Source organism: Eriocheir sinensis, chromosome 38 (genome assembly GCF_024679095.1).
Source record: "Eriocheir sinensis breed Jianghai 21 chromosome 38, ASM2467909v1, whole genome shotgun sequence".
NCBI lineage: Eukaryota > Metazoa > Arthropoda > Malacostraca > Decapoda > Varunidae > Eriocheir > Eriocheir sinensis.
This window is the reverse complement of record NC_066546.1, coordinates 17,296,037-17,321,467: the sequence shown is the minus strand read 5'-3', so window position 1 is coordinate 17,321,467 and position 25,431 is coordinate 17,296,037. Positions and strand designations below refer to the sequence as shown.

The window sequence follows — 25,431 nt, the reverse complement described above, 5'->3', positions numbered from 1 at the left end:
CCGCAGCCAGATGTGTGACAGGGGTGTGGATGAAACTGTCATGCATGTGATACTGGTGTGTGGGAGGTACCGGAGAGAAAGGACGGAGATGATGAGGGTGGCACCACTGAGTGAGATGGGCTGCTGGGATGTGAATGGGAGGATCGCAAGGACAGAGGGAATGGATGCTGCTGCTGCTGCTGGGACTGAGTGATGAAGCAAACGATAGAATTATAGAAGCCATGAAGAGTTTTCTGGATGTGGTGTGCAAGAAATAGTGAATTGGAAGATTTGTAATGGATTCTGCTTGTGTTGTTTTATTTCTGTCCTGCCTGGGGGTTGGGATGGCATGTTCCTCCCTTCTCCCTTGTTGTTTACCTGCAACAATAAACTATCAATCAATCAATATGTTCCTCCCTTCTCCCTTGTTGTTTACCTGCAACAATAAACTATCAATCAATCAATCAATCATTTTTACAGGGTGTGCCGATACGAAGACCTGACTCTCCAACGGGTCACCTGTACAGCAAGAGCAAGAGCAATAGAGCTCCCTCGATCAGCTGGTCCAAGCGAGGAAGACACGTGCGGCGGATCTCCCTGTGGCTGCTGCTCTCCCGTCTCACCCTTCTGGTTGGACCCTGGACTCCCTGAGGTGGTGCAAGCAGTGGTGGTGTGTGCTGTGGCTACACTCGTGAGTAATCCCCCTGTATCCATTATAAAAAGCATCATGCTTTGCCCAGAAATAAATGGTCTGTCTCAAAATTAGTAGGCAGGCCCAAGAATCCCCCTAAAATGACTTGGGTACAATGTTTAGAAAGGTAGCATGACTTACCTTAGTGTCTGATTCTATATTTTCAGATTAGTGGGTGAGCATGAAGCCTAAAAACAAGGGTGGTGTGACGGGTGCCGGACTGAAGAGGAAGAAGGGGAGGATAACACCACAGACCACTATTGATGACATGTTCTCCATGATCAATGACGATGTGGAGGATGATTCGGTGAGTGAGTGAACTGCTGGGTATGTCATCTGTTCATTGTGTGGAGGAAGAAGTAGCTGTGGATAGATCTCCTGAGGAGTAAATGCCTAACACTGTAATGCCTGGATGAATAAGACTTGGAATTAATACTCTATTTTTTTTATATGATAACTTGCTGCTGTCTTTTCTTTTACTTTCTTTACCACTTACTTTCTTATTAGGTACAGTAAACCCTCGACATAACAAATTAATTTTAAGCGGCGGAAACTTAAAAATTCGTATGATAATACCGATGAACCTAATAAATGTAGGTATGTATATATTTCTTTTAATTGTGTATGTTGTCTGCATGTTGTCTGTATATCTGCTCAGAAAACTGCGTGGCATTGAGGCTGCCAGGTTGGCAGTGGGGCCCTACAGGGGTCCATATTTTTATGGGTATGAGTAAAATTTTATAAGTTCGCCTTTCTCGCACTGGCAGACAGAACATTTTATTTATTTTCTTTTTTTTCTTTGGGGGGAGGGTAGTTTTTGGTGTGTTATGAAATAATCTGCTAACTGTTTGTCGCAAATCATTAAATCACTAACTGATTGACTTTCAAATGCCTGTTGTACACACGCCGCCGCAGCTGCATAATAGCTCGCACTCGCAGAGAGAGGTTCAACTAGTTTACTGTTTCTATATTTCACTCACCGCTCACAAAGATCACAAGTGGACAAACTAGAACAAAACCAGGCAAATTAATGTTTTTCCTGCTGTGTATTCCCAAATTGCACATGTGTGGTGGACAGCAGAGCAACTTATTTTGGAAAGGAGGTATTTCTCGCAACACCGGCTTGTGTAATGGGCCATCCCCGCCGCCACCCAAGCCCATCTTGCACTTTGTATTTCCACTGCTCCATACAGCGTGCTGAATAAATTTAAACTAGCAAAACCTAACTTAACCGGCCTAATCTAACCTACGTAATGATTAACCCTTTGTGCTGTGTCAGTACAGACACTCAAACAGTTAACTATTTTCCATAATGTTTATATAGTTACCCTAGATTTTTTTATTTTTTTTTTTTAGTGCCGGTAGGCTTTCTTCAGGTGCCTGGTGGTCGGCCCAAGTCCATCATGGCGCAGGCAATTTTTTATAGTGGTGCCAGTTACGCTTGGCTCATGCTGCCCCCCAGAACTCGTTCTTGATTCACTTGGACGTTTTTTCCTAGAGTCCGGGTTGATGGGTGGTCTTCTGGACAGCATGTGGGTAGTCTTAGGCCACTCAGTGGTGACTGAAAAATCCCAGGTGGTAGCGTGGGGATTCGAGCCAACGTTGTCCATGGCGCCGTGAATGCTAGGCAAGCACCCTAACCCCTCAGCCACCACCTCTCCATGGATGGATTGATGCATAAGACTTTCTTGTGGTGTAAATACATTCTTCATTTGTATGGAAACCACAAGGATCAAGGAAAATATTTCATCAGGTGGGCTGAAAAGACTACCTACTACAGTAACCAAAGGATGGGACAGCAGATAAAGGGAGGAGGGTGAGATGGCTTGCAGACGCTGTTGTAGTTACCGGGCGCAGTTGGCTCAGAAACTTTTCTCGGTCGGTCCCTGTGGATTTCTGACCCTCAGACCTTATCCGTTATAAGCGGGTCCATTGTATCGAAGGTTTACTGTACTTTATATGGAACATGTAAGAACTATATTCCTTTTAGATGCATAATATTGCTTACTAAGGCACTGATACTTAATTTATCTGTCATTCATGTAATCTTTCCCTCACATCATATTAAAAAGGCACCAAAAGTAAACTGTCTAACTCTTCCTATACTCTGTTGCTTCAGGATGAGGAAGGTTCAGCCCTGCCGAGGAAGAAAAAGCAAAACATCGCCAAGAAGAAAATGATAGAGGGTAATATTGGACCAGCTGTTTTTGTCTTGAGAGGGGGAGGGAATGACTTTGATGTAAGATGTAGAATGATGGAGGAAGGAAGGAAAAAAGAAGTGTGTTTCCTCAGCAGTTATTTAGTGTATTTGAGCTCTAAAATAGATCTTTGTATGTAGGAATATTGCTTTGTTTTCCAGCAGAGCTTTTTCCTGTTGTAGATAGCTGTCAGCATAGAGCATTTGAGCTTGGATTCACTTGTTAATATGCATTAGTATTAGCATTTAACCATAGGCTTTTTGTGTCATACATAGCTTGAAATCAGGTCTTTATAGAAGGGAAAGACTGCGATGGTTTGGACATGTGAAGAGAGCAGGGGAGGATACAGTGCTGGGAGTTGTGGAGAGATTAGAGGTAGAAGGAAGGAGACCAGTTGGTAGACCTAGGAAAACGTGGAGGTGTATACAGGAAGACTTGACAGTGATGGGATTGGATGAGCATCAGGCAGAAGACAGAGTAGAATGGAGGAGAGCCATAAAGCGTCCATCTGCTCAGGAAGAGTCAAAACGGATGGTAAATGAAATGATGATGATTAGTATTACCTCTATTTTTTAACGATAGGCTTTTTGTGTCCTAGATAGCTTGAGATCCGGTCTTTACATGCATTAAAATTACCTTTATTTTACCAGAACTTTCTCTTGGCCTTAGATAATGATGACCTGGACTTTGAGGAGGATGAAGACCTGGCAGGAGTTGGCACCATGAGTCGGAATCAGTACCTGGAGAAGCTCAAGAAGAGTGACCCGGATTTTTATGCCACCATGATGCAATCTTCAGACCTGATGGACCTCAACAGCTCAGGGGAGGATGAGAGTGAGGAGGAGGAGCGAGGAGGAGCAATATTTGAGGCGCCAGATAAGCTTGAGGTATGTTTAGCCCTCCTGGTTTTTTTTTTTTTTTTTTTTTTTTTTAAGTAATGGAAACAGCACAAAAAAAAAAAAAAAAAACTAAGGAAAAAAGCCTTTAAATCACTGCTGTAAAAGAGAGTTAAGAGGAGTGGGTTAATGAAGTGTATATATATATATATATATATATATATATATATATATATATATATATATATATATATATATATATATATATATATATATATATATATATATATAATAAAAATGGGAGGGGGACAAAATACCTAATGAGTTCACAGTTTATGGACTACATTTTAGCGCCAGAATATAAGTATGTGTCAGTCTGTGAACAGTATGAGAATTAGACCAAGAAAGGACACTTGAACGCTGACTCCCTTGCCTTGTCATCACTAGTTAACCAGTCCGCTGCGATTGGCACTGATTTGGCTTTCACTGGCAGTCTGGTAACATATATACTCCCAGGTCTTTCTCTGCCTCTGTGGTGGACAGTGGAGTGTTTTCCTTGAGGTATTGGTATGCTGGATATCCCCTCCCAAGATGCAGGACTTTAAATTTTTCTTCATTGAATTGTAGCAGCCCCTTTTTGTTCCATTCCTGTGGCTTGGTGAGGTCTTCTTGTAGGAAATCCGCAGTCAAGAGGTTAAGCAATCACTATACTCAGTTCATTTTGGCAAGGTCACTCACAATAGCTTATTCCTGGTGACTCCTATCTACCTCTCAAGTCTACCTATCTACTAAGCTACTCATTATGCCAGGGGAAGTAGGACCAAGCTATTGTGAGTGTCCTGTCCAAATGGGTATAGTGTAGGTTAGCAGCATGTTACAGTGTGTCAGAAGTGCTTGTGTGCTTGCAGGTCGGGAGTGACGAGAGTGACGTGGAGGACGAGGAGCTCCAGAAGAGAGGCTCCAACATTGTCACGGCCAGAATGATCAACCAATGGGAGGAGGAGTTACAGGGCACCAAGTAAGTATTTGTGGCTGCTGTGTGCATCCTCTGGGCTTGGGGGGAAAACGTTACTTCTTTTTTACAGCAAAGGAAGCGACTCAAAGGCAAAATAAAAAGTCCCAACTACCACTGCTCCTATTAACCTGTCCGCTGCAATTGGCATGGATTTCGCCTTCACTGATAGCCTGGTAACATATAGTCCCAGGTCTTTCTCTGCCTTTGTGGTGGATAGTGGAGTGCTTCCCATGTGATATTGGTGTGCTGGATATCCCCTCCCAAGGTGCATGACTACATTTTTCTTCATTGAATTGTAGCAGCCAGTTTTTGTTCCATTGGTGAGGTCTTCTTGTAGGACATTCAACTATGTCTTAATATTCCAGGCCCATCAACACCTTTCTGGAGATGTCTCAGGCGTTTTTAGCAGCCATTGAGAGTCTCGGGAGCAGAGAGACCGAGGAAGGTGAAGCAACCAGCAAGTACAAGATTGAAGGGCCCCAAAGTATGTTACACTACCCTTGCTGTCTCTCTTTCCCTGTCATTCACTTGTATCTTTCCTTTATTCCCAATGATCTTACATGCCTAGCAGTTCCACAGTAATTCTAGTGTTATATATTTTGTTTGCCAGTTCAAACCTATCACTTTTTACATGGATTCTGCACTATCTTAACATTTATCTGTTGTTCTTTCAGGCGCACCAAGCGTAATTTCATGGTTGTATTTCCTGCTTGCTTTTATACTCACTATATTCTTCGTAGGTTGTCCATCAGGTTCCTCCCTTCTCCTGTGTTTTATACCTGCAACAATAAACTATCAATCAAATCAATCACTTGTACTTTCATACATTCGTTTATTCATACATTTATATCCTCCCCAGTCTTCAATGCCATCGTGCGGCTGTGCCTGAGAAACGCTCCCTCAGCCATGGCGTCCATCCTCAAGCTGAAGAGCCCCAGAGATGACCCAACCAAGAGCAAGAAGTGGCACAAGATGAGGAACTTCTTCAAGCTGTACCTGCGGAGCCTTGTGACGGTAGGGCTCGCAGGGCGTTCCTTGTCTTGTCTGCTTGATTTTCTTATTTCAGCGTGTGGTTGTTTGAGGTTTAACCCGTCCGCTGCGATTGGCATGGATTTGGCCTTCACTGGTAGCCCGGTAACATATACTCCCATCTGCCTCTGTGGTGGATAGTGGGGTGTTTCCCTTGCGGTATTGGTATGCTGGATATCCCCTCCCAAGGTGCAGGACTTTACATTTTTCTTCATCCATTGAATTATAGCAGCCACTTTTTGTTCCATTCCTGTAGCTTGGTGATCTTTTTTTTGTAGGAAATCCACAGTCAAGGGGTTAAGTGAATATCATCCTATTTTACTGATTGTTTCAACTTCCAAGTGAAGGTAGTCTACATCTTAGGGAAGAGAGGAAGACAGTATCTCTGTTAGCCATTCCCCTCAGAAGTATGAATTCAGAGGTTGACTTGCTATAAATTAAGTCTCATTCAAGCACACTATTGACCATTAACATCCTCTTTTAAAGTACCTTGAGGGACTTAAGCCAAAAGGGAGCATTGAGTACCCACTAACAAATAATCTCCTTGGAAAATACCTTAAGTTCCCTGGAGAAAAGATGAAGAGAGCATTTCAGAGCTATGAGTGTATTTCTGAATTGTATAAATAATCGTATAATAGCCAAATAGTACTAGCCATTGATCTCTAGTTGACAGAGTGCATGGCTGAACCCAGTGTGGCCGAGGTGGTGCTGAACAAGGGAGTTCTGCCACTCCTCAACTACTACGCTCACCACCCTGGCGTGTGCAAGATGCTTCTCAGGAGGCTCATCACACTCTGGGCCACCAGCGAGAAGAGGGTGCGGGTGGTGGCCTTCGTCGCTATCTTCAGACTGGCCCACAACCTCCCCCCAAAGCCCCTGGAGTGGGTACTGAAGGTATGAGGAATGCTGTTGAGTCTTACGGTCCGCTAAGTCACTTGGAGTGTTAGCCTCCTATGGTTGCCTTTTACATGGGGTGACACTTTAATTATTGTCCTCAGGGAAGTAGTGGAAGTAGCCACAAGGGATGTATTATGCCATAAGGTTTGAATTTCTTTGTCCTGAAGGTGTGTTGTGCAGATATATCATGAGTGTCATGCTCTTGTTGCAGAGGCTGTACCTGACCTATGTCCAGAACTCCAGGTTTACCTCTCCCTCCACCTGGGGCTTGATTGACTTCATGCGGTTGTCACTAGTGGAGCTGTATGCTCTGGACCAGGTGCTGGCGTACAAACATGCATTCGTGTACATTCGACAGATGGCATTTCACCTCAGAAATGCCATACTGGTGAAGAAAAAGGTTGGTTTCTCATATTACTGCTTGGAAGTTATTGATAATGCCATAAGTAACAGGTGTAAGTTGTATATAGTCATGTTGAGAAAAGAGTTAGGCAAGAACTAGGTCACAATCTTCATATGCAAGCTGTCTAATCTCTTCAAGTCCATCTATATCCTTGTGTAAGTTACAAATGGAGTGCCTTAAACAGGAGCGGATCCAACTGGTGTACAACTGGCAGTATGTCCACTGCCTGCACCTATGGGCCGAGCTCCTGTCCAAAACCCACCCCAGCCCAGCCCTGCAGCCCATCGTGTATCCACTCACCCAGGTTAGGATCAAGTCGCGTATTTTAAAACATTTCATCGCCCAAGTACACACATATTTGACAAGGCTTTTGTAGGAGTTTGGGGCATTTCCAGGGGTAGTTTTATGACCCTGGTGGTAGTGTGACCCTTCCTCTGTACCGTGAACCTAAAAGAAGACTCATTATAACCCGATTGATCCCCTCGACCTTTAGAAGTAGTTGATGTTTGAAGCGAGTGTCTTGAAATACCGACCCAAGAAGGTTCTGTTCCTTGCATTGTCTTCTATTGATTTCTCTCCACAGCACCAGTCTGAATACTTGCCATCATACACTTGCCGTTTTATTTCTTCTCCTTAGCTTGTAATCAATCAAACTTGCTGCTATGGCTAACACTGCTCTCATAACTCTTCTATAGTCTTTGCCTTAAACATATTAGTCACTCAAATCTTTCTTTAGTACTTATCTCCCTTGCTTCCCTTACAATTTCAATAGTCAGAAGCATGGCAAGGTGGTATTAGAGGTTGACTCCTCTCCCTAATGACTTCCAGGAGCACAATACTTTAGTCTCATTGTCAAGCACAGCGTCATTATTTTTCCACGTCATTTCCGAACCTCCCCACAAGACTGTTGACTGACGGCTGTGTTTCCCCTCTCGGTCAGGTTGCCATAGGGACCATCAAGCTTCAGCCAACCCCATCCTTCTTCCCGCTAGTCTTCCACGTGTGCGGGATTCTGACGGACCTTTCCCGGCACACTGGCACCTTCATTCCAGTCCTGCCCTTCCTGCTAGAGGTACGTAAGTGTGTGTTCTTGGATGGAGATGTACATACAATAAAACTTCCCTTATTGCAGAGATCTAAAGCTGGGTAGTTAAAATAAGCTGACGGTCAAGGAAAGAATGATTTTGACACTTCATCGCCCAATAACACGAATTTGACAAAGCTTTCATAGGATTTGTAGGCATTTCCACGAGTAGTTTTATGTCCCTGGTGGTAGTTTGACCCTTCTGTACCCTGAACCTGAAGAAACACTCATTAGAACCTGACTGACTCCCTCTTTGACCTTTAGAAATAGCTGATGTGAGAAGCAAAAGTGTCTTATAATGTGGACCTTAGTTTTGAGAGTTAGTCTTAGCACCAATTACCCTGCCAGGTACACTATACAATCACACCCAGAAATGGACATAGGACACCCACATACCTTTTAGCCAGCACTTTACTCAATTTTTAGGTCCTCAACAAAGCCCCCCTTGCCAAGAAGCACAAGAAGGCCTCCATCCGACCCTTTGACTGGCTGTGTATGCTTCGGCTGTCCAGAGCGGAGATGTCGGAGTCTGGCTTCAAGGACGGAGTGGTGGATCAGGTGTATGACGGCATCGTTAACTACCTCAGCGTGGAAGCAGCGTCCATTGGCTTCCCAGAGCTTGTGGTGCCGGCTGTCCTGCAGGTTCGGGCTCCTCATGTTGCTTTCTCAGTAGTTTTAAAGCAGGTTATAAGCCTTTTTGAGTCTTAGATTTTTTCATTTTTTATTCATGGTTAATTTCTTCCATATATATTTTCCATCAAGTCTCCCCCAAGTTGATAATATTTCTTTCGTCCATTCCCCCCTCCCAACAGTGGCTGGATCCCAAACCCAGTATATAAGGACGCTGCTGAATGTTTATAGACATATTTTCTCATATAATTCTACTTTTCAGCTGAAGGCCTTCCTGAAGAAATGCAAGGTGCCCAACTACACCAAGAAAATTAAACACTTGTTGGACAAAGTCAAGGAGAACCAAGATTTTATTGAGTCAAGAAGAAAGGATGTTACATTTGCTATTGGAGACAGGAAAGCTGTTAAGAATTGGGAGGTAATTATGACAAGTATAGTTGTAGCATTGAGAGGTTTAGTTGATTAGTTAGTGGCAGTATTGCATTGTAGGAGAAGAATTTGAGGTGTCTGGAGAAGGGGCGGAAGGGCGTGTACAAAGTCTGTCTTTTTATAGTTTACCCAAGGAAGAGCAGGCAGGGTATATAGGTTTCATTACTGATAGATTTCCCAAAATTTTCCTTCCCCTCCTTAGCTTTATGGGACAAAAACAGGGTGGCAGGGTGAAGGTCCACTCTGTATCTATGTATCTTGTGACAGAGAAGCAAGGGGAAGCGGGGAATATGACAGGGTAGAGAGATTTGACAGGGTATACATATATTTTGCATCTCACTGCCTCCCTTCCTTAGCTTTACGTGACAAAATCTGGGTGGCAGGGTGAAGGTCCACTCTGTATCTACATATCTTGTGACAGGGAAGCAAGGGGATATGACAGGGTAGATAGATTTGACAGGGTATACATATATTTTGCATCTCACTGCCTCCCTTCCTTAGCATAACAGGGTATAGACTCCATTCATCTGTCTGCCTTACACATCCCATGAAGAACAAGAAATAAGTTGCAAGGGAAAACAAAAAGTTTCACTGCATATCTTCTCAGTGACAGTTTCAACAGTCGGTTATTTATAGTGTTCCTTACTCCTCCAGTAACGGCATTGTAATTCCTTCAGATCTCCGTGAAGCAGAGCGGAACACCTCTCACGTCATTCCATGCCAGCTGGCGCAAGACTAGAGAGAAGGAGCACCTGAGGCGAGTCTCCAACAGGGTGGAGATGGACGACTACAACCTGCCGGTGGTCAAGAAACGTGAGCTACTGGACAAACAGAAGGCAAAGGATAAGGATGAATTCAAGGAGCTGTTTGCAGATGATGATGATGATGATGATGATGATGAGATTAGGTAAGAGTTTCTGATAAGTTATGATTACAGATTTATATTAATTTCATATCTTAAAGGCAGCATATTGAAATTGAGTGATAAATTCAGTCTACAATCTTGGTAAGGCAGAAGGTGATGCTGATGTTTACTATTGAACCTTTTTCCCTCTCAGGTTCCTGTCCAAGAGTGAGAGAAAGAAACTTCAGGCCCAGAGGAAAGAGGAGGAAGATGAAGCTGATGAAGAAAGCGAGGATGAGGGTGAAGGTGAGGATGCAGAAGATGGTGAACAAGACAATGTGAATGATGAGGAAATTAGAGCTGCCTTTGACTCGGATGACGACTCCGGTGAAGATGTAGTGAAGGAGTTCAATCTGTCAGACTTAGAGGCATGAAAATCATCCCCTGCAATCCAGGTCGTTCCCTCATCTCCATCAGACATGTAATGCTCTGTCTCTTTGTTCTGTAATGCAAGGTCTGGAAGAACAGTCGATGGATGGCAGGAGCAGGAAGTGTATGTATATCAATGTTAACTTTCCTTGTATATCTTACCTATACTTCTTCCATATTGTCACCACCAGTAACAGTACAGAGGAAGTATTGCTAATATGTACAGCAAGGATGAATACATGAACGTACACACATTCCTACCATCTGCTGTTCTTATGGACTTTACATTGTGGATTGAGGGAACAGAATTGATATGTAGTTGACCTAATACATACGAAACCAAGCCCTCAACACCTGCCTAGCGATTTCTACATGGAAGTTTATGTACACTTCTCCATCTGCAGCTTTGGCAGTTAAGTAGTGTTCAGGGCAGAAAACAAGGAAGAGGTAACCTTTATATATTATTTTACAATAAATTTCAATTGTAAATGCCTTTTCCTTCCCCTTAGTGTATGCGAGTGTGTGTGTCAGGAGGTGGGACGTAACCCCCTGCCAACACCCAGTACCCATTCCCTGCTGGCTGAACAGGGACATGCATGAGGGGACCTGCGTAGTGTGGTGGTCAGCGCGCTTGGCTCACAACTAAGAAGACCTGGTTTCCATTCCTGGGTGGAATGGATGGCTTCCTCTCCACTCCACCCGTGGATCAAAACCAGGACCTCTCAGAGTGAGCTAAGAGAGCTAACCACTACACTACAGGGCTGTGTGTGTGGTGTATTCTGTCTGTATGAAAGGAGGCTGCCCATCTGTCTCCACTACACCCAGGAATTGAACCCAGAAACTCTTGGTTGTGAGCAATGCATGCTGACCACTACATCCCAAAGTTCTGTGTGTGTGTTCTGTCTATCTATATGAAAGGAGGCTGCCCATCTGCCTCCACCACCTGGAAATTCAACCCAAGACCTCAGATATGAGCTAAGAGCACTAACCACTACACTACAAAGCTCTGTATGGGTCCACATGCTGTGTGTGTGTGTTCTGTCTGTCTATATGAACGAAGGCTGCCCATCTGCCTCCACCACCTGAGAATTGAACCCAAAAATTCTCACTTGTGAGCAAAGAGCACTAACCCATACACTACAAAGCTCTGTATGGGTGCACATGCTGTGTGTGTGTGTGTGTGCTGTCTATCTACATGAAAGGAGGCTGCCCACCTGCTTCCACCACCTGGGAATTGAACCCAAGAACTCTCAGTTATGAGCTAAGAGCACTAACCCATACACTACAAAGCTCTGTATGGGTGCACATGTTGTGTGTGTGTTCTATCTATATACATGGAAGGAGGTTGCCCATCTCTCTCCACCACCTGGGAATTGAACCCAGGGCCTCTCAGTTATGAGCTAAGAGCACTAACTACACTACAGAGCCCTGTATGTGTGAGTCCTCCATCTGTAGCTCTGGCAGCTCCACTAGACTGAGTGAATCTGATCACTAAGGACATCATGAGTGGGAGCAGTGGTGGATCACCCTGACTAGAAGGCTTAAACTTCTAGAGTACGCTAACTCAATTTTATGGTGATAGATTATATATTAAGGTGATAACTTACTATTTTAGCAGCTCTAGGAACAATATTGTGGCTGTTAATGGAACTTAAAAGTAAAATTAATTGTCATACTCAAATTAGAATAACATTTCATCAGCCAGCCAACTAGTCAATCCATTATAAAACTTAAATGCCAGACTCGGAGGGAGGGTTGTGGGTATGTTCGCAAGGCAGTAACTGAGTGTGCATATGAATGGGAGAGCAGAAACAACTTGTGCACCAGACATGGTAACAGTCACTCCAAAACAAAATAACATCAGAATAAACATTTAGTTAGCCATCCACAGTCAGTCAGTCAGTCAACCCCAGCAGCCAGTCAGCCTACTCTATGAATTCACACTCACATATACTTTAACCCCTTGACTGTGGATTTCCTACAAAAAGACATCACCAGGCTACAGGAGTGGAACAAAAAGTGGCTGCTACAATTCAATGAAGAAATATGTAGTTCTGCACCTTGGGAGGGGAAATCCAGCATACCAATACCACATGGGAAACACTCCACTACCCACCACAGAGGCAGAGAAAGACCTGGGAGCATATGTTACCAGGCTACCAGTGAAGGCCAAATCCGTGCCAATTGCAGCGGACGGGTTAATCTAGTACGTACTTCCAGGCCCCAGAAATTAGCAACACATGTGAAAAATCAGTTATTTATTTATGAGAATACAATTATTTCAGCTCCTACTGTCAGGAAACTTTAAATGAAATAATACTAAAACAAGGCGTGAGGTGTGACAAAGACTTGGCTAAAAATTGGGTTTACGACAACGACAAGCATTACGTTCTTGCATTAGCGTGAAGGCCGTGCACTACTCATATCAAGACTCAGCAGAAAATAAAACGGTAGTACCATACGTATACACCCTTGTAATAGTGAAATTTCTGAACAGTTATGAGACCAATTCAATAGGACTTGAGTGAATGATATTTTATTCTATGGTCTAAATTCAATTCTTAATCAAACATTGCCTTGGAGAAGAGGGAGATATGCACATACATACTTCTAGGGTTGAAATTACTCCTCTCTGAATAGAGTTATGAGACCAATTTAATGGGACTTACATGAATGCTATTTATTCCATGGTCTAAATTTACTTCTTAATCAAACACTGCCTTGGAGAAGAGGGAGAAATGCACATAAACACTTCTCCGAGGGTTGAAATTACTCCTCAAACATATATTTAACCTTGGAGAAGATGGAGACTTTACGTAAAGGGGTGAATTTCCTCCAGCATGTCACGGCCTCGGAAAGACGTCGCCCCATCCATGACACTGTTCTTTATATGAGTCTGTATGGTGGTGCTTCAGAAAAGTGTGGAGATGTGAAATTTGTGATGCTGATAAATGGAAGCTTGGCAAATGGAAGAATCAAATGTGCCCTAGGATTGTACTGCCAGAAGTTTAGTTACGTAGGTTTAAGTATCCTAAGTAATTCAGTGTCAGAGGGAGACATGCTTAATTACTTACAATACTTAAACCTACTTTTGTGATCCTGTGTATATTCCATACTTAATTAACCTTCTGGCATTACTGGATTTAGAAGTACATACAGTATATCTCAATCTGCCGGACTCGGAAAATACTGATACTAAAGAGACTTGGAGAAAAAATGAAGGGATGGGGAGATAGAGATTTTACTTGACTATCTTCACACAGAATAGGAAACAGACAGAGACAAAGGAGAAGTCACATCAAAAGCATGAAAGGTGAAAAAATGAAGCCACCCTTTCATATCGATTAGACTTCAAAAACACTGAATAAATCTTGAATGCCAGACTCGGAGGGAGGTTTGAGGGCATGTTCGCTAGGCAGTAAAATGGAGCCACCTTCTTCTCATACTAATAAGACTTCAAAAAACATAAATAAACCTTGAATGCCAGACTGGAAGGGTGGGTTTGAGGGTACGTTCACAAGGCAGTAAAATGGAGCCACCTTCTTCTCATACTAATTAGACTTCAAAAAACATAAATAAACCTTGAATGCCAGACTGGAAGGGTGGGTTTGAGGGTACGTTCACAAGGCAGTAAAATGGAGCCACCTTCTTCTCATACTAATAAGACTTCAAAAAACATAAATAAACCTTGAATGCCAGACTGGAAGGGTGGGTTTGAGGGTACGTTCACAAGGCAGTAAAATGGAGCCACCTTCTCATACTAATTAGACTTCAAAAAACATAAATAAACCTTGAATGCCAGACTGGAAGGGTGGCAGTAACTGAGAGAGTGCACAGGAATGGAGTGGAGAGCATAAAACAACTTGTGCGCCAAACACGGTAACATTAAACTTTACAAGGATGAACAAACAGAAAAACTAAGAAAAAATGGGTGTAACATGTAACTCCATAAAAATAATATAGACTTTGTGCCTTCCTTACATTTTGCAATATTATCTAGACTGTCTATCCGAGTGTCTCAATGCTCATCCTATACCAATAAAAGCTCCTCTATGCCGACTATCTTAACAGTATGAAGTGGATAGCTGCGTCATTATCAGTCAGTAATAGGAAATCAATTTAAACGTGTTGACGGAGAAATGAAGTGATTATGACGGCACTTTTTAACCCCTTTAGCAGAAAATGTATGTATGATTTTACAAGTTTTCGTATATCTTAGTTGCCTTTCTGTATAAACTCAAGCCCATTACAGTTTTTGGTTTAAGACTTTGCAAACCACATAGTCTTATTCAAATTCCCTGATCAATACTATCAACACAACATTCCCTTTCTGTATAAACTCAAGTCCATTACAGTTTTTGGTTTAAGACTTTGCAAACCACATAGTCTTCCTCAAATTCCCTGATCAATACTATCAACACAACATTCCCTTTCTGTATAAACTCAAGTCCATTACAGTTTTTGGTTTAAGACTTTGCAAACCACATAGTCTCTCAAATTCCCTGATCAATACTATCAACACAACATTCCCTTTCTGTATAAACTCAAGTCCATTACAGATTTTGGTTTAAGACTTAGCACACCACATAGTCTTATTCAAATTCCCTGATCAATACTATCAACACAACATTCCCTTTCTGTATAAACTCAAGTCCATTACAGATTTTGGTTTAAGACTTAGCACACCACATAGTCTTATTCAAATTCCCTGATCAGTGCTACTAACACAGCATTCCCTTTCTCTGTATAAAGTCAAGCCCATTGTAGCTTCATGACTTAGCACACCACACAGTCTTTGCAGCCTATTGCATGAGGATATTAAGAGTACAATATACAAAACAGATTATTCTCACACATAACTACAACACAAGTCACATTATTTTCATCCTTCTGCTTAGAACTACTTTAACATAGAGGCGATAGGTAACTTGAGGCTCTAACAACACCCATAATATAATCATTACCATTTATTCATAGAAGGCCAGCGTTGGTTTTCTAAGCTTAGAGATCTATTCAGGAGACTTACGGGGAAAATAATAATAATGATGATAATGAAAATAATGCCTATCGTTCTATGCATAAAATATAATGGAGAAAAACAGTGTATTGCAAAACATGTAACAATGCTTCCGACAATGGTGAGAAAATAACAATAATAAATAGACGTAATCATAGTAGAAAAATGACAGCGGTACTTCCTGATGCTAAGACGTATATTAAATTCTCATAGAAAGCAAATACTAATAGTAATAGGCAATTGACACTTCTGGCTTCAGTGACTAACTAGAATATTAACCCGGTAGCAGCAACGGGCCAAATTTGTGACTTCACCGTGTATCAGCGACGGGCCAAATTTGTGCCATGATATTTACCCAAAAAAATAGATGATACATAATCTGATCACAAATGCTTTGATATAAATTATAAAATGGTTTGTGTGAGGGGTAATTTTTTCTCATTTTTCTTGCTTGGAGGGACCATTAAGAAACATGACCCCCGCTGCTACCGGGTTAAGGAACAGACAGACAGCGGAATTCCCAAGTAAAAAGCCAAAAAAATAATATATATGGCAATAGCGAATATGTATGCATTTATCAACATTCATGCAAGCATGGAAAAACATATTACACCAGGGTGTGTTGGTCAATAATTCATACACTAAGGGTCGCATCATAAGACATTTCGCCGCCCCAAAACACATATCTGACAAGGCTTTCGTAAGAGTTGTGGGCATTTCCAGTAGTAGTTGTATGGCCCTGGTGGTAATTTGACCCTTCTCCTGTACCCTGAGCCTGAAGAAACACTCATTAGAACCCAACTGACCCCGTATTTGACAAGGCTTTCGTAAGAGTTGTGGGCATTGTCCCAAGCCAATTATTGATCTATATAAAACCTGAAGAAACACTCATTAGAACCCAACTGACCCCGTATTTGACAAGGCTTTCGTAAGAGTTGTGGGCATTTCCAGTAGTAGTTTTACGGCCCTGGTGGTAGTTTGACCCTTCTCCTATACCCTGAACCTGAAGAAACACTCATTAGAACCTGACTGACCCCCTCTTTGACCTTTAGAAATAGAAAAATACTGACCTAAGTCCCAAGCCAATTATTGATCTATATATACAAGTGTCAATGGTTTTATGAGATTTGTTTCCAGGGTATGTTTCAATAAAGGGAAGAGTTTTACATGGATATTACTACCACTATTACTACTACTACTATTACCATTTTTGTAGGGGATTAAATTCATTGGTTATTCAAACACTGGAGTTTTTTGGAGGTCAACTCTTACATAATTGGATTCTGCACAAGTATATTCAATAGCACTCATCATAGGAGGGGAAAAATGTCTCAGAATAATGGTGTTGTAGTATAAAAAAATCAAGCCATATATTGTCATGGTAGATTGTTATGCAGTCTTTAGTTTGACAATAGTTCATTTCTACACCATCTTCTGCCTCTGATAATGTGAAGGGCAGCAGGGTTGGCGCATAACATGTGCATATAGGAGCTGTCTAGATGTGAATTTGCCAAGTTTGATTTTCCAGAGAGATTTTACCCGGAAATGCATACTAATTTGAATGGGGTGTAGCTATTGACCAACTCACCCTAGACTTGTAAACATAGAAAAATGGGGCTTCCTGTGAAAACCCCAACTTAACTATTTTTCTGCAGGTGACATAATACTATACAAAACTGTGTGTGTGTGTGTGTGTGTGTGTAATTCACCTCTTGGTCTGCTGTGGGTCTCTCTCGAGACAGCCAGCCATTCCCCTACGGAAGAGCACAGAGCTCGTAGTACCGATCTTTGGGTAGGACTGAGACCATTCACACACAACACACTGCGACAATGAGGTCACAACTCCTTGCCTGACATCGCGTACCTACTCACTGCAAGGTGAACAGGGGTTACACGTGAAAGAAGATAAACCCAACTTATCTTCACCCGGCCGGGGAATCGAACCCCAGTCCTTCTGGTTGTGAGCCAGACGCTCTACCCCTGAGCTACCGGGCCATGTGTGTGTGTGTGTGTGTGTGTGTGTGTGTGTGTGTGTGTGTGTATTTACCTAGTTGTAGTGTTACAGGGCCTGTGTGTTGTCCAAATCATAACTAAGGTAATACATGAAGTGGAGAACCAACATAATTCTTCTTAAAGGTACACAGCACAAAGGAATCATGAATAGCACAGAGGTAAATCATAACTAAGGTAATACATAAAGTGGAGAACCAACATAATTCTTCTTAAAGGTACACAGCACAAAGGAATCATGAATAGCACAGAGGTAAATCAAGGTGGTACAAATGCTTCACATATATTTGTAACTATCATAGAATCATATTATATCATAGAATCATATTATAAGACACTTAGCCGCCCAAGAACACATATTTGACAAGGCTTTCGTAAGAGTTGTGGGTATTTCCAGTAGTAGTTTTATGACCCTGGTGGTAGTTTGACCCTTCTTCTGTACCATGAACTTGAAGAAACACTCATTAGAACCCAACTGGCCCCCTCTCTGACATATTTGACAAGGCTTTTGTAAGAGTTGTGGGCATTTCCAGTAGTTCTATGATGCTGGTGGTAGTTTGACCCTTCTCCTGTACCCTGAACCCAAAGACCCACTCATTAAAACTCCACTGACCACTTCTTTGGCCTTTAGAAACAGCTGATGTGGGAAGCGAAGGTGTTTTAAAATACCGATCTATATTTTGAGTGACCCAGAGCCAGTCAGGACCTTAAGGGAGCCAATTTTTACATGAATCTATATGATAACGGTTTTCCTTTCTCTGTTTCTTCATAATTTCCTTTTCTTTTCCTTCCATCCTTTGTTTCTTTCTCCTCCTTTGTTTTATCTTCCTTTTCTTTCTTTTCCTTCTATTTCCCATTCTTTCTTCCTTGCCTTCCACTTTTCCATCCATTTTTGTCTCCCTTCTTCCATTTCTCTTTCCATTCCCTGCATTTTCTTTCACTTTCTGTTTCTTTCAATTTCTCACTAACACAAGATGAGGAGATTTTTTTTTCTTCTTGTTTCATCTCATTTCCCATTCTTCCTTCCTTCTCGCTGTCTATCTTCACTTCTTTATTCCATCCTCTTCAATTTTTTTCACTTTTTTTCTTTAATTCAACATCTCACTGGCTTTGGAATTCACATGCACTTCTCTCACTTCAGTATTTCGTCTAAACTCCTTATTTTCCTCCATTTCCCATCCTTCCATCCCCTCCTTCAATTTTCTTCACTCTTTTCATTTCTCTAATCAGTCACTTCTTTCTAAATTCATATACAGATAACATGGAGACAGTGACGCTTCCTTACTCGGCCATTCATATAAAACATTACATATGGTTAACAGCTCTATCAAAACACCTCACACGACTATAGGCTTTCTCGTACTCAGCTAACAGGTATACTCTTCAAGTGTTTACAGAGAAGCATAGGAGCCCTCAAGCACAGGTTATTTTTTCTAGGTTAAGTTTCCATGGTAAAATACAGTGATAGAAGATAGTTGGAGAAACCTGCTTGTGCTCGAAGGCCCAAAAATGTAGGAAAATAATCAAGCACGTGGCATAACAGGAGCCCTCCAGCACAAGTTATTCTTCCCAGGTTAAGTTTCCATGTTAAAATAGACTGATAGAAGCTAGTTGGAGAAACCTGCTTGTGCTCGAAGGCCCCAAAAGGTAGGAAAAGTAAGTGACCACAAGGCTTTTATAACATCAAAGTGGAAAACATATCACTGTGGAGCGAGCCACTTGCAGACTCTAATGAACACATGTTAACTCACCACCCACACCTTTTTTTCCTTCTTTGGCTAATGTGTGCACTTGACAATCTACGAGCAGGATGTGTGTGTTTGTTTCTGTGTGAGTGTGTGTGCCAATTTGTATGCAGCTATAGGTCCAATTAGTATTCATGAAGGGATAATTTGTATGCATATGTGAGGGTCATAAAAAACTCCACTGTGGGAAATTGTGCCATGATTCAAAATAACAGTGGTGTAAGGTGAGTCAGTGTAGTTGGTTGGCATATACAGATTAGCAACACACACACACACACACACACACCCTGGGCAGATAACAGAGTGGTGTAGTAAGTGTGGTGAGGCGGTGATCAGCTCCCCACTCAACAAGGCACATGCTGGATGATATCATCCCACAACAACAAAAAGCTAAGTGTCAAACTCCAGCCCATAGCTATGCAGGGGCACACACACGCCCTACCACTTAAGCCAACTAAGAATCATGAGGGCGAGTGTCTTGGAGAATCATTGCAAATAGTATGTCACATATCTACTATTATAACCACTCAAATCAGGTGCCAAAATAAATACATTCCTGTTAACATACTCCATAATGTCTTTTTTTTACCATAACATCAAGTGAAGGTATACAGTTCAACCCCCAGTGTCAATATATCTTTTGCTATTATAACAACTCAAATCAGGTGCAAAATAAATACCTTCCTCTGTTAACTTACTCCATAATGTCATTTCTGTATATTTCTGGTGGGTGGATTGCATCATCACAGAGGGAAGAAGCTGCTGCAGTGAGATCAGACCAGCGGGTAGCAAAAGAACTGCAGTGGCGGTTGACCAGGTGGTGTTACGGCTGCATGTTTCAAAGCAAAACGTCGAGGAAAAAAAGAAGAAATCCATATAAGAGAAAGAGAACTAAGAACAGGGGAGTAATGGTAGAGGCAGTGAAGGGTGACCAGGAGGTGTTGCGACTACATATTTCAAAGAAAATCATCAAGGAAAAATAAAGAAGAAATCCATATAAGAAAAAGAGAACTAAGAACAGGGCAGTAGTAGAAGCAGTAAATGGGTGTTCTGTGCTGCTGTCTGTCTGTGTCTGGGAGAAAAAGCACTGCAGGACTACGAGAATTCCACTGTGAGACTCGTACAGACCTCGACCATGAGTGTTCGACTGAGATAAGGATGCCCTAGGACTCTGATCAATGTATCCTGCCAAGAGAAAAATGTTGACCTTCACAAACCCTGCTGTAGGACTCTGTAGACTCCCCTATAGGACTCCAAAGACTCATGTGTGTCCTGCTCAGAATGTGACCCTCCTCTTCTACCACTCAATGGGTTCAAGGCTCTTTGGGATCTTGGAGTACTTGCATGAACACATGTCCCCCACAAAGTCCACTTCCTGCAGGATCTGAAAGGCAAAAAAAAATATTCCTGGTTATTCTTTGGGGTGGAAGAAGTGACAACAGCCTAATAGTACCGTTTTGAAAACCCATATTCCACACACACACACACACACACACACACACAGTTAATAAGACTTTTGTAGGGGTTGTGTTAGTATTTCCAAGGGTAGTTTTATGAGCCGAGTGATAGTTTGACAAGGCTTTGGTGGAGGTTATATTAGTATTTCCAAGGGTAGTTTTATGAGCCTAGTGATAGTTTGACAAGGCTTTGGTGGAGGTTGTATTAGTATTTCCAAGGGTAGTTTTATGAGCCTAGTGATAGTTTGACAAGGCTTTGGTGGAGGTTGTATTAGTATTTCCATGTGTAGTTTTATGAGCCTAGTGATAGTTTGACAAGGCTTTGGTGGAGGTTGTATTAGTATTTCCATGTGTAGTTTTATGAGCCTAGTGATAGTTTGACAAGGCTTTGGTGGAGGTTGTATTAGTATTTCCAAGGGTATGACTGATCCTATTTCTCACCTTGTCCAGCATCTCTTTGGTGTGTGCTGCAGACAGACAGAACCTCATGCGTCCACCGGTGATTTTTGTGGCCGGAAAGCCCACACCGACACCTGCCACGCCGCGCTTGGTCAACTCCCTCACGAACATCCTGCAAGACAGCGGCACACACACACACTCATCACTGCCCTGAGCTGTCTGGGGGGGGGTCTTCCCCTAACACTGCCGTCCTACCAGGCTACACTGACTATACTGAGGCCGAGACAGAGTTAGTAAAAATAAATAAAATAACTGGCTCTTACACAAGTATATAAAGTATTCAAGGATAACTATATCAAGAGGAGGTTTGTACACATATCTTGAATCATACCAGAATATAGCTAATGAAATTCACAGCTGATCAAAATAAATAATGAAATAATTGACCTTACACAAGCATATAGAGTACTGAATAAGACGTCTACCACAATGAAATCAGTGTAGAAATCTTCCGCTGGACCAGTATAAATCTTCCATGGGACCAGTACAGAGCTGTGTAACTCTTCTGTACTGATATATATCATACAAAATCAGCTTCATGTATTTACAAAGCAATTCGGAGCTGTAATAAAAACATTGCAATTATCACACCAATATGCTGCCACACACTCCCAAACTGGTGTCAACAAGAAGTCCTTCACCACACACACAAAATGGTATCTGTGCATCAGTGCTAGAAACTAAACACTACACTACTCAGGATGATCTACTAATGGAAAATGCAAGAAGCTTCACTCCCCCAAAATTATGTGTGGGCATCAGCACTCCATGGCAGAGGACAAGCACACAGATAGCACCACAAACTGCCTTCATGACATCCTATTCACAGAGCACGTAATCAATCACACCAGCTCTAAAAGGTGGTGTCATACAAGGCAAAATTTGACAAGCCATAAGACTGAGTGGCAAACTTTTACTGGGGAGCAAGTTCACTATGTAAATGCTTAGATTATCAGCAAATGGCATGTGTCAGATGTAAATGAAACCTCTGCCTTGGTGCCCACAATCTCACTCTATGAATTGTTTGGTGTGGTAAGGAGAGTGGAGAATAGTGTATTTAGGTTCACTTCTGGTTGTAGAGATGGGACCCAGGCTCACCGTTGCCAGATTATCGTACTCGGAGCATCACATATCACCAGGAAACAAGAATAATTAACCATTTCAACGATAATAACATAAAAAGCCAGTTATTGGGGCACAGGAGACAGCTTTTGGGTGGGAAATAGGGAAATATGAGAAACTGAATACGACAATCTGGCAACGTTGCCCCGGCTGTTTACAAAGGAGTCTACAGGAAAGGAGTCAGAGGGATGAGACTTATTTATAGTATTAAGGTTTCTTGATCATTCTATCAGTGTATCAAGCAACAGAGGTTCACAGGACTGATGTACCTGCATCATCTTTGGTGTGTGTTTAATATTTTGAATCTAAATTACTTCCATTGTTTACCAAGCTATCTAAATCTTACAAACAGCCCGGCCCCCTTCCATCTTGTTGCTTGTCAAATTTGGCCAAGTCCAGCACCACCTTAAGGTACTATAGAAGGCTCAGCCATGTTGTGCGGCAGAGCAGGGCAGCCTTACCATCAGTCTCAGGGCATGGCAAGGTGGAGTCATGCATAATGAATGTCACTCCTACCTTAAGGGAACCACTGCCCCCGCCCAGCCCTTCCATGCACAGGTCTGGGGCAACCTTGTGTCTGTGCTCTGGTGCCCAGCAAACCGCAATGGGGAGTGGACTACTTTACACATTGTTACTGCTCCTCACCTTACTCACTAGGAAAATTATAATAGGTTAGAAAAACAAAATAAAATAATAGATGCTACACTGGTACTTTCAACGGGGTGTGGGTTAGGTTAGGTTAGGTTAGGGGAGTAAACTACTTAACACATTGTTACTTCTCCTCATCTCACTCACTAGGAAAATTATAATAGGCTCGAAAAACAAAATAAAATAACAGATGGTATGCTGGTACTTTCAACGGGGTGTGGACAGCTTAGTGAGTGGATTACTTAACCCGGTAGCAGCGGGGATCATGTTTCTTAATGGTCCCTCTAAGCGAGAAAAATGAGAAAAAATCATCACTCACACAAACCATTTCATAATATATATCAAAGCATTTCTGATCAGTTTATGTATCATCTCTTTTGGGAGGTTTAAATCATGGCACAAATTTGCCCCGTCACTGCTACACGGTAAATCCATAAATTTGGCCCGTCGCTGCTACACGGTAAAGCCACAAATTTGGCCCGTCGCTGCTACCGGGTTAATACACTGTTACTTCTCTTCACCTTAGTCACTAGGAAAATTTTGATCGGCTAAAAAACAAAATAAAATAATAAATGCTACACTAGTACTTTCAACGGGGTGTGGTCGGCTTGGTGATTTGTTTGTCTATCATGTGACTTTACGTGACGGTGAATGGAACAGCACCGAGCAACATTCTTCTTCTTCAAGGAAACATTATATTCAATCAACGTGGAACTTGATATGCACGACCTTTCCATGAACTGATGTTCGCATAAAGTGTGACCAGGCTGTACTATTAGTGTGTCCAATACTAAGAAAAACAAATCAGGGAGCGGTACAAGTTACGTGAGGTCAAGTTTATATGCGTTAGGTCATGTTAGTTTAGGTCATAACAGGTTTGAGCAACCATTACGCAAGTCAAATGCCAAAACAAACTTAACAAGGGGTGGAACGGCCTGAAGAACAAATAAATGATGTTAATGGTCAATACCAACACCAAATTAGAAGTGTTAGGAGTGTCTACCATCACCACACACCATGCAACACCGTCAACAAGGCTTCTGTGTGCCTCTCATCCGAGCCTGGACAACAGAAGTGCAAGGAAGGAAGTTGTGGGGCTCACGATACAAAGTTGCCAGGATGGTGCGAGCTTCAGAAACACATGTGAACTTGCTAATTTTGTAATCTAATCTTCTTCCTTTATAAAATCTAATCCTTATCTCTTTTTTATGGCAAAACTACTATTAATAATGAGAGAAAATAAAGCCAACTAATCACTGTCCCCTATTAGAAAGAGTTTAGAAGAGTGGCCAAAAGAGGTCGACTTTATAATCGCTTATAATATAATTTTTAATGTTACTGAACAGAGCAGGATTTTCATTTGTAAGGGCCATGACAGCAGAATTATTTGGGGTTAAACTAGTCAAGTCTTATACCAGTCAGTTCCTTAAGATGCTAATATTATAATCGTTCATAATATAATTTTTAATGTTACTGAATAGAGCAGGATTTTCATGTGTCAGGGCCATGATAGCAGAATTATTTGGGGTTAAACTAGTCAAGTCTTACACCAGTCAGTTCCTTAAGATGCTAATATTATAATCGTTCATAATATAATTTTTAATGTTACTGAATAGAGCAGGATTTTCATGTGTCAGGGCCATGATAGCAGAATTATTTGGGGTTAAAGTAAACTAGTCAAGTCTTATACCAGTCAGTTCCTTAAGATGCTAATATTATAATCGTTCATAATATAATTTTTAATGTTACTGAATAGAGCAGGATTTTCATTTGTAAGGGCCATGATAGCAGAATTATTTGGGGTTAAACTAGTCAAGTCTTACACCAGTCAGTTCCTTAAGATGCTAATATTATAATCGTTCATAATATAATTTTTAATGTTACTAAACAGAGCAGGATTTTCATTTGTAAGGGCCATGATAGCAGAATTATTTGGGGTTAAACTAGTCAAGTCTTACACCAGTCAGTTCCTTAAGATGCTTCAGTTTGAAAATATAAGTGTTTATCAATCTATCTATAGCGCCTAGGCCCAGTCCCCTTCATGTCATGGCAGAAACGTTTCCAGTTCTTCATTTTCATCTACTTTCTTTTTTAATTATTCTCCCTTCACAGTACTCACTCACTCTCTCTCTCTCTCTCTCTCTCTCTCTCTCTCTCTCTCTCTCTCTCTCTCTCTCTCTCTCTCTCTCTGTCTCTCTGTCTCTCTATATATATGGTGCTTCTCCACCTTCACGAAACTACTGAGAGACAAACCTAAACACCTTATCAAATAGGAACATCGCTGGCAACTTTTCTTCCTTCCCTAAATGCATCCTTCCCAGCCTTCCTCTCCTCCCTGCCCCTTGACGCCTTACTTACGTAATCTTAGGAATCAGGTACAAGAGTAACGGCACAACAGGAGAATCATCGTGGCCGTAAACAATGAATCCCATCTGTCTGAGGCGCTGCCGGAAATACTTGACATTCCTGGCCAGCTGCTGAATGCGTCTGCGACCTAAACAGGAGGTGG

General features: G+C 41.9%; 2 protein-coding genes across 21 annotated transcripts in view; one reads left to right on the top strand and one right to left on the bottom strand.

Annotated features, from left to right (window-relative positions):
• The first annotated feature begins 482 nt into the window (after positions 1–482).
• Positions 483–10,953, top strand: LOC127008784 (nucleolar complex protein 2 homolog). Of its 2 annotated transcripts, none has more exons than XM_050881169.1 (15): positions 483–631; positions 838–977; positions 2,790–2,856; positions 3,538–3,755; positions 4,613–4,722; positions 5,085–5,203; positions 5,579–5,733; positions 6,415–6,642; positions 6,857–7,045; positions 7,233–7,352; positions 7,989–8,120; positions 8,559–8,774; positions 9,025–9,180; positions 9,869–10,098; positions 10,250–10,953. In XM_050881169.1, the coding sequence occupies exons 2-15, from the start codon at positions 852–854 to the stop codon at positions 10,467–10,469; spliced, it is 2,286 nt and encodes a 761-aa protein (XP_050737126.1). In that variant the 5' UTR covers positions 483–631; positions 838–851; the 3' UTR covers positions 10,470–10,953. The 2 variants fall into 2 exon arrangements, with proteins under 2 accessions (XP_050737126.1, XP_050737125.1); XM_050881168.1 differs by having other exon boundaries at positions 504–670.
• A 1,754-nt stretch (positions 10,954–12,707) lies between these two features.
• The window catches only part of LOC127008785 (serine palmitoyltransferase 2-like), a 31,683-nt gene continuing 18,959 nt past the window's right edge, over positions 12,708–25,431 (bottom strand). For 2 of the 19 annotated variants that reach the window (XM_050881170.1, XM_050881188.1), the window contains 5 exons: positions 25,281–25,416; positions 21,135–21,264; positions 16,358–20,620; positions 14,216–16,256; positions 12,708–14,112 (listed from right to left, as the gene is read on the bottom strand). In XM_050881170.1, coding sequence (XP_050737127.1) covers positions 20,534–20,620; positions 21,135–21,264; positions 25,281–25,416 — 353 coding nt within the window. In that variant the 3' untranslated portion in view covers positions 12,708–14,112; positions 14,216–16,256; positions 16,358–20,533. Of the gene's footprint in view, positions 16,257–16,357; positions 20,621–21,134; positions 21,265–25,280; positions 25,417–25,431 lie in introns of all 19 variants that reach the window. The other 17 variants (XM_050881171.1, XM_050881189.1, XM_050881176.1 and 14 more) reach the window with 16 other exon arrangements.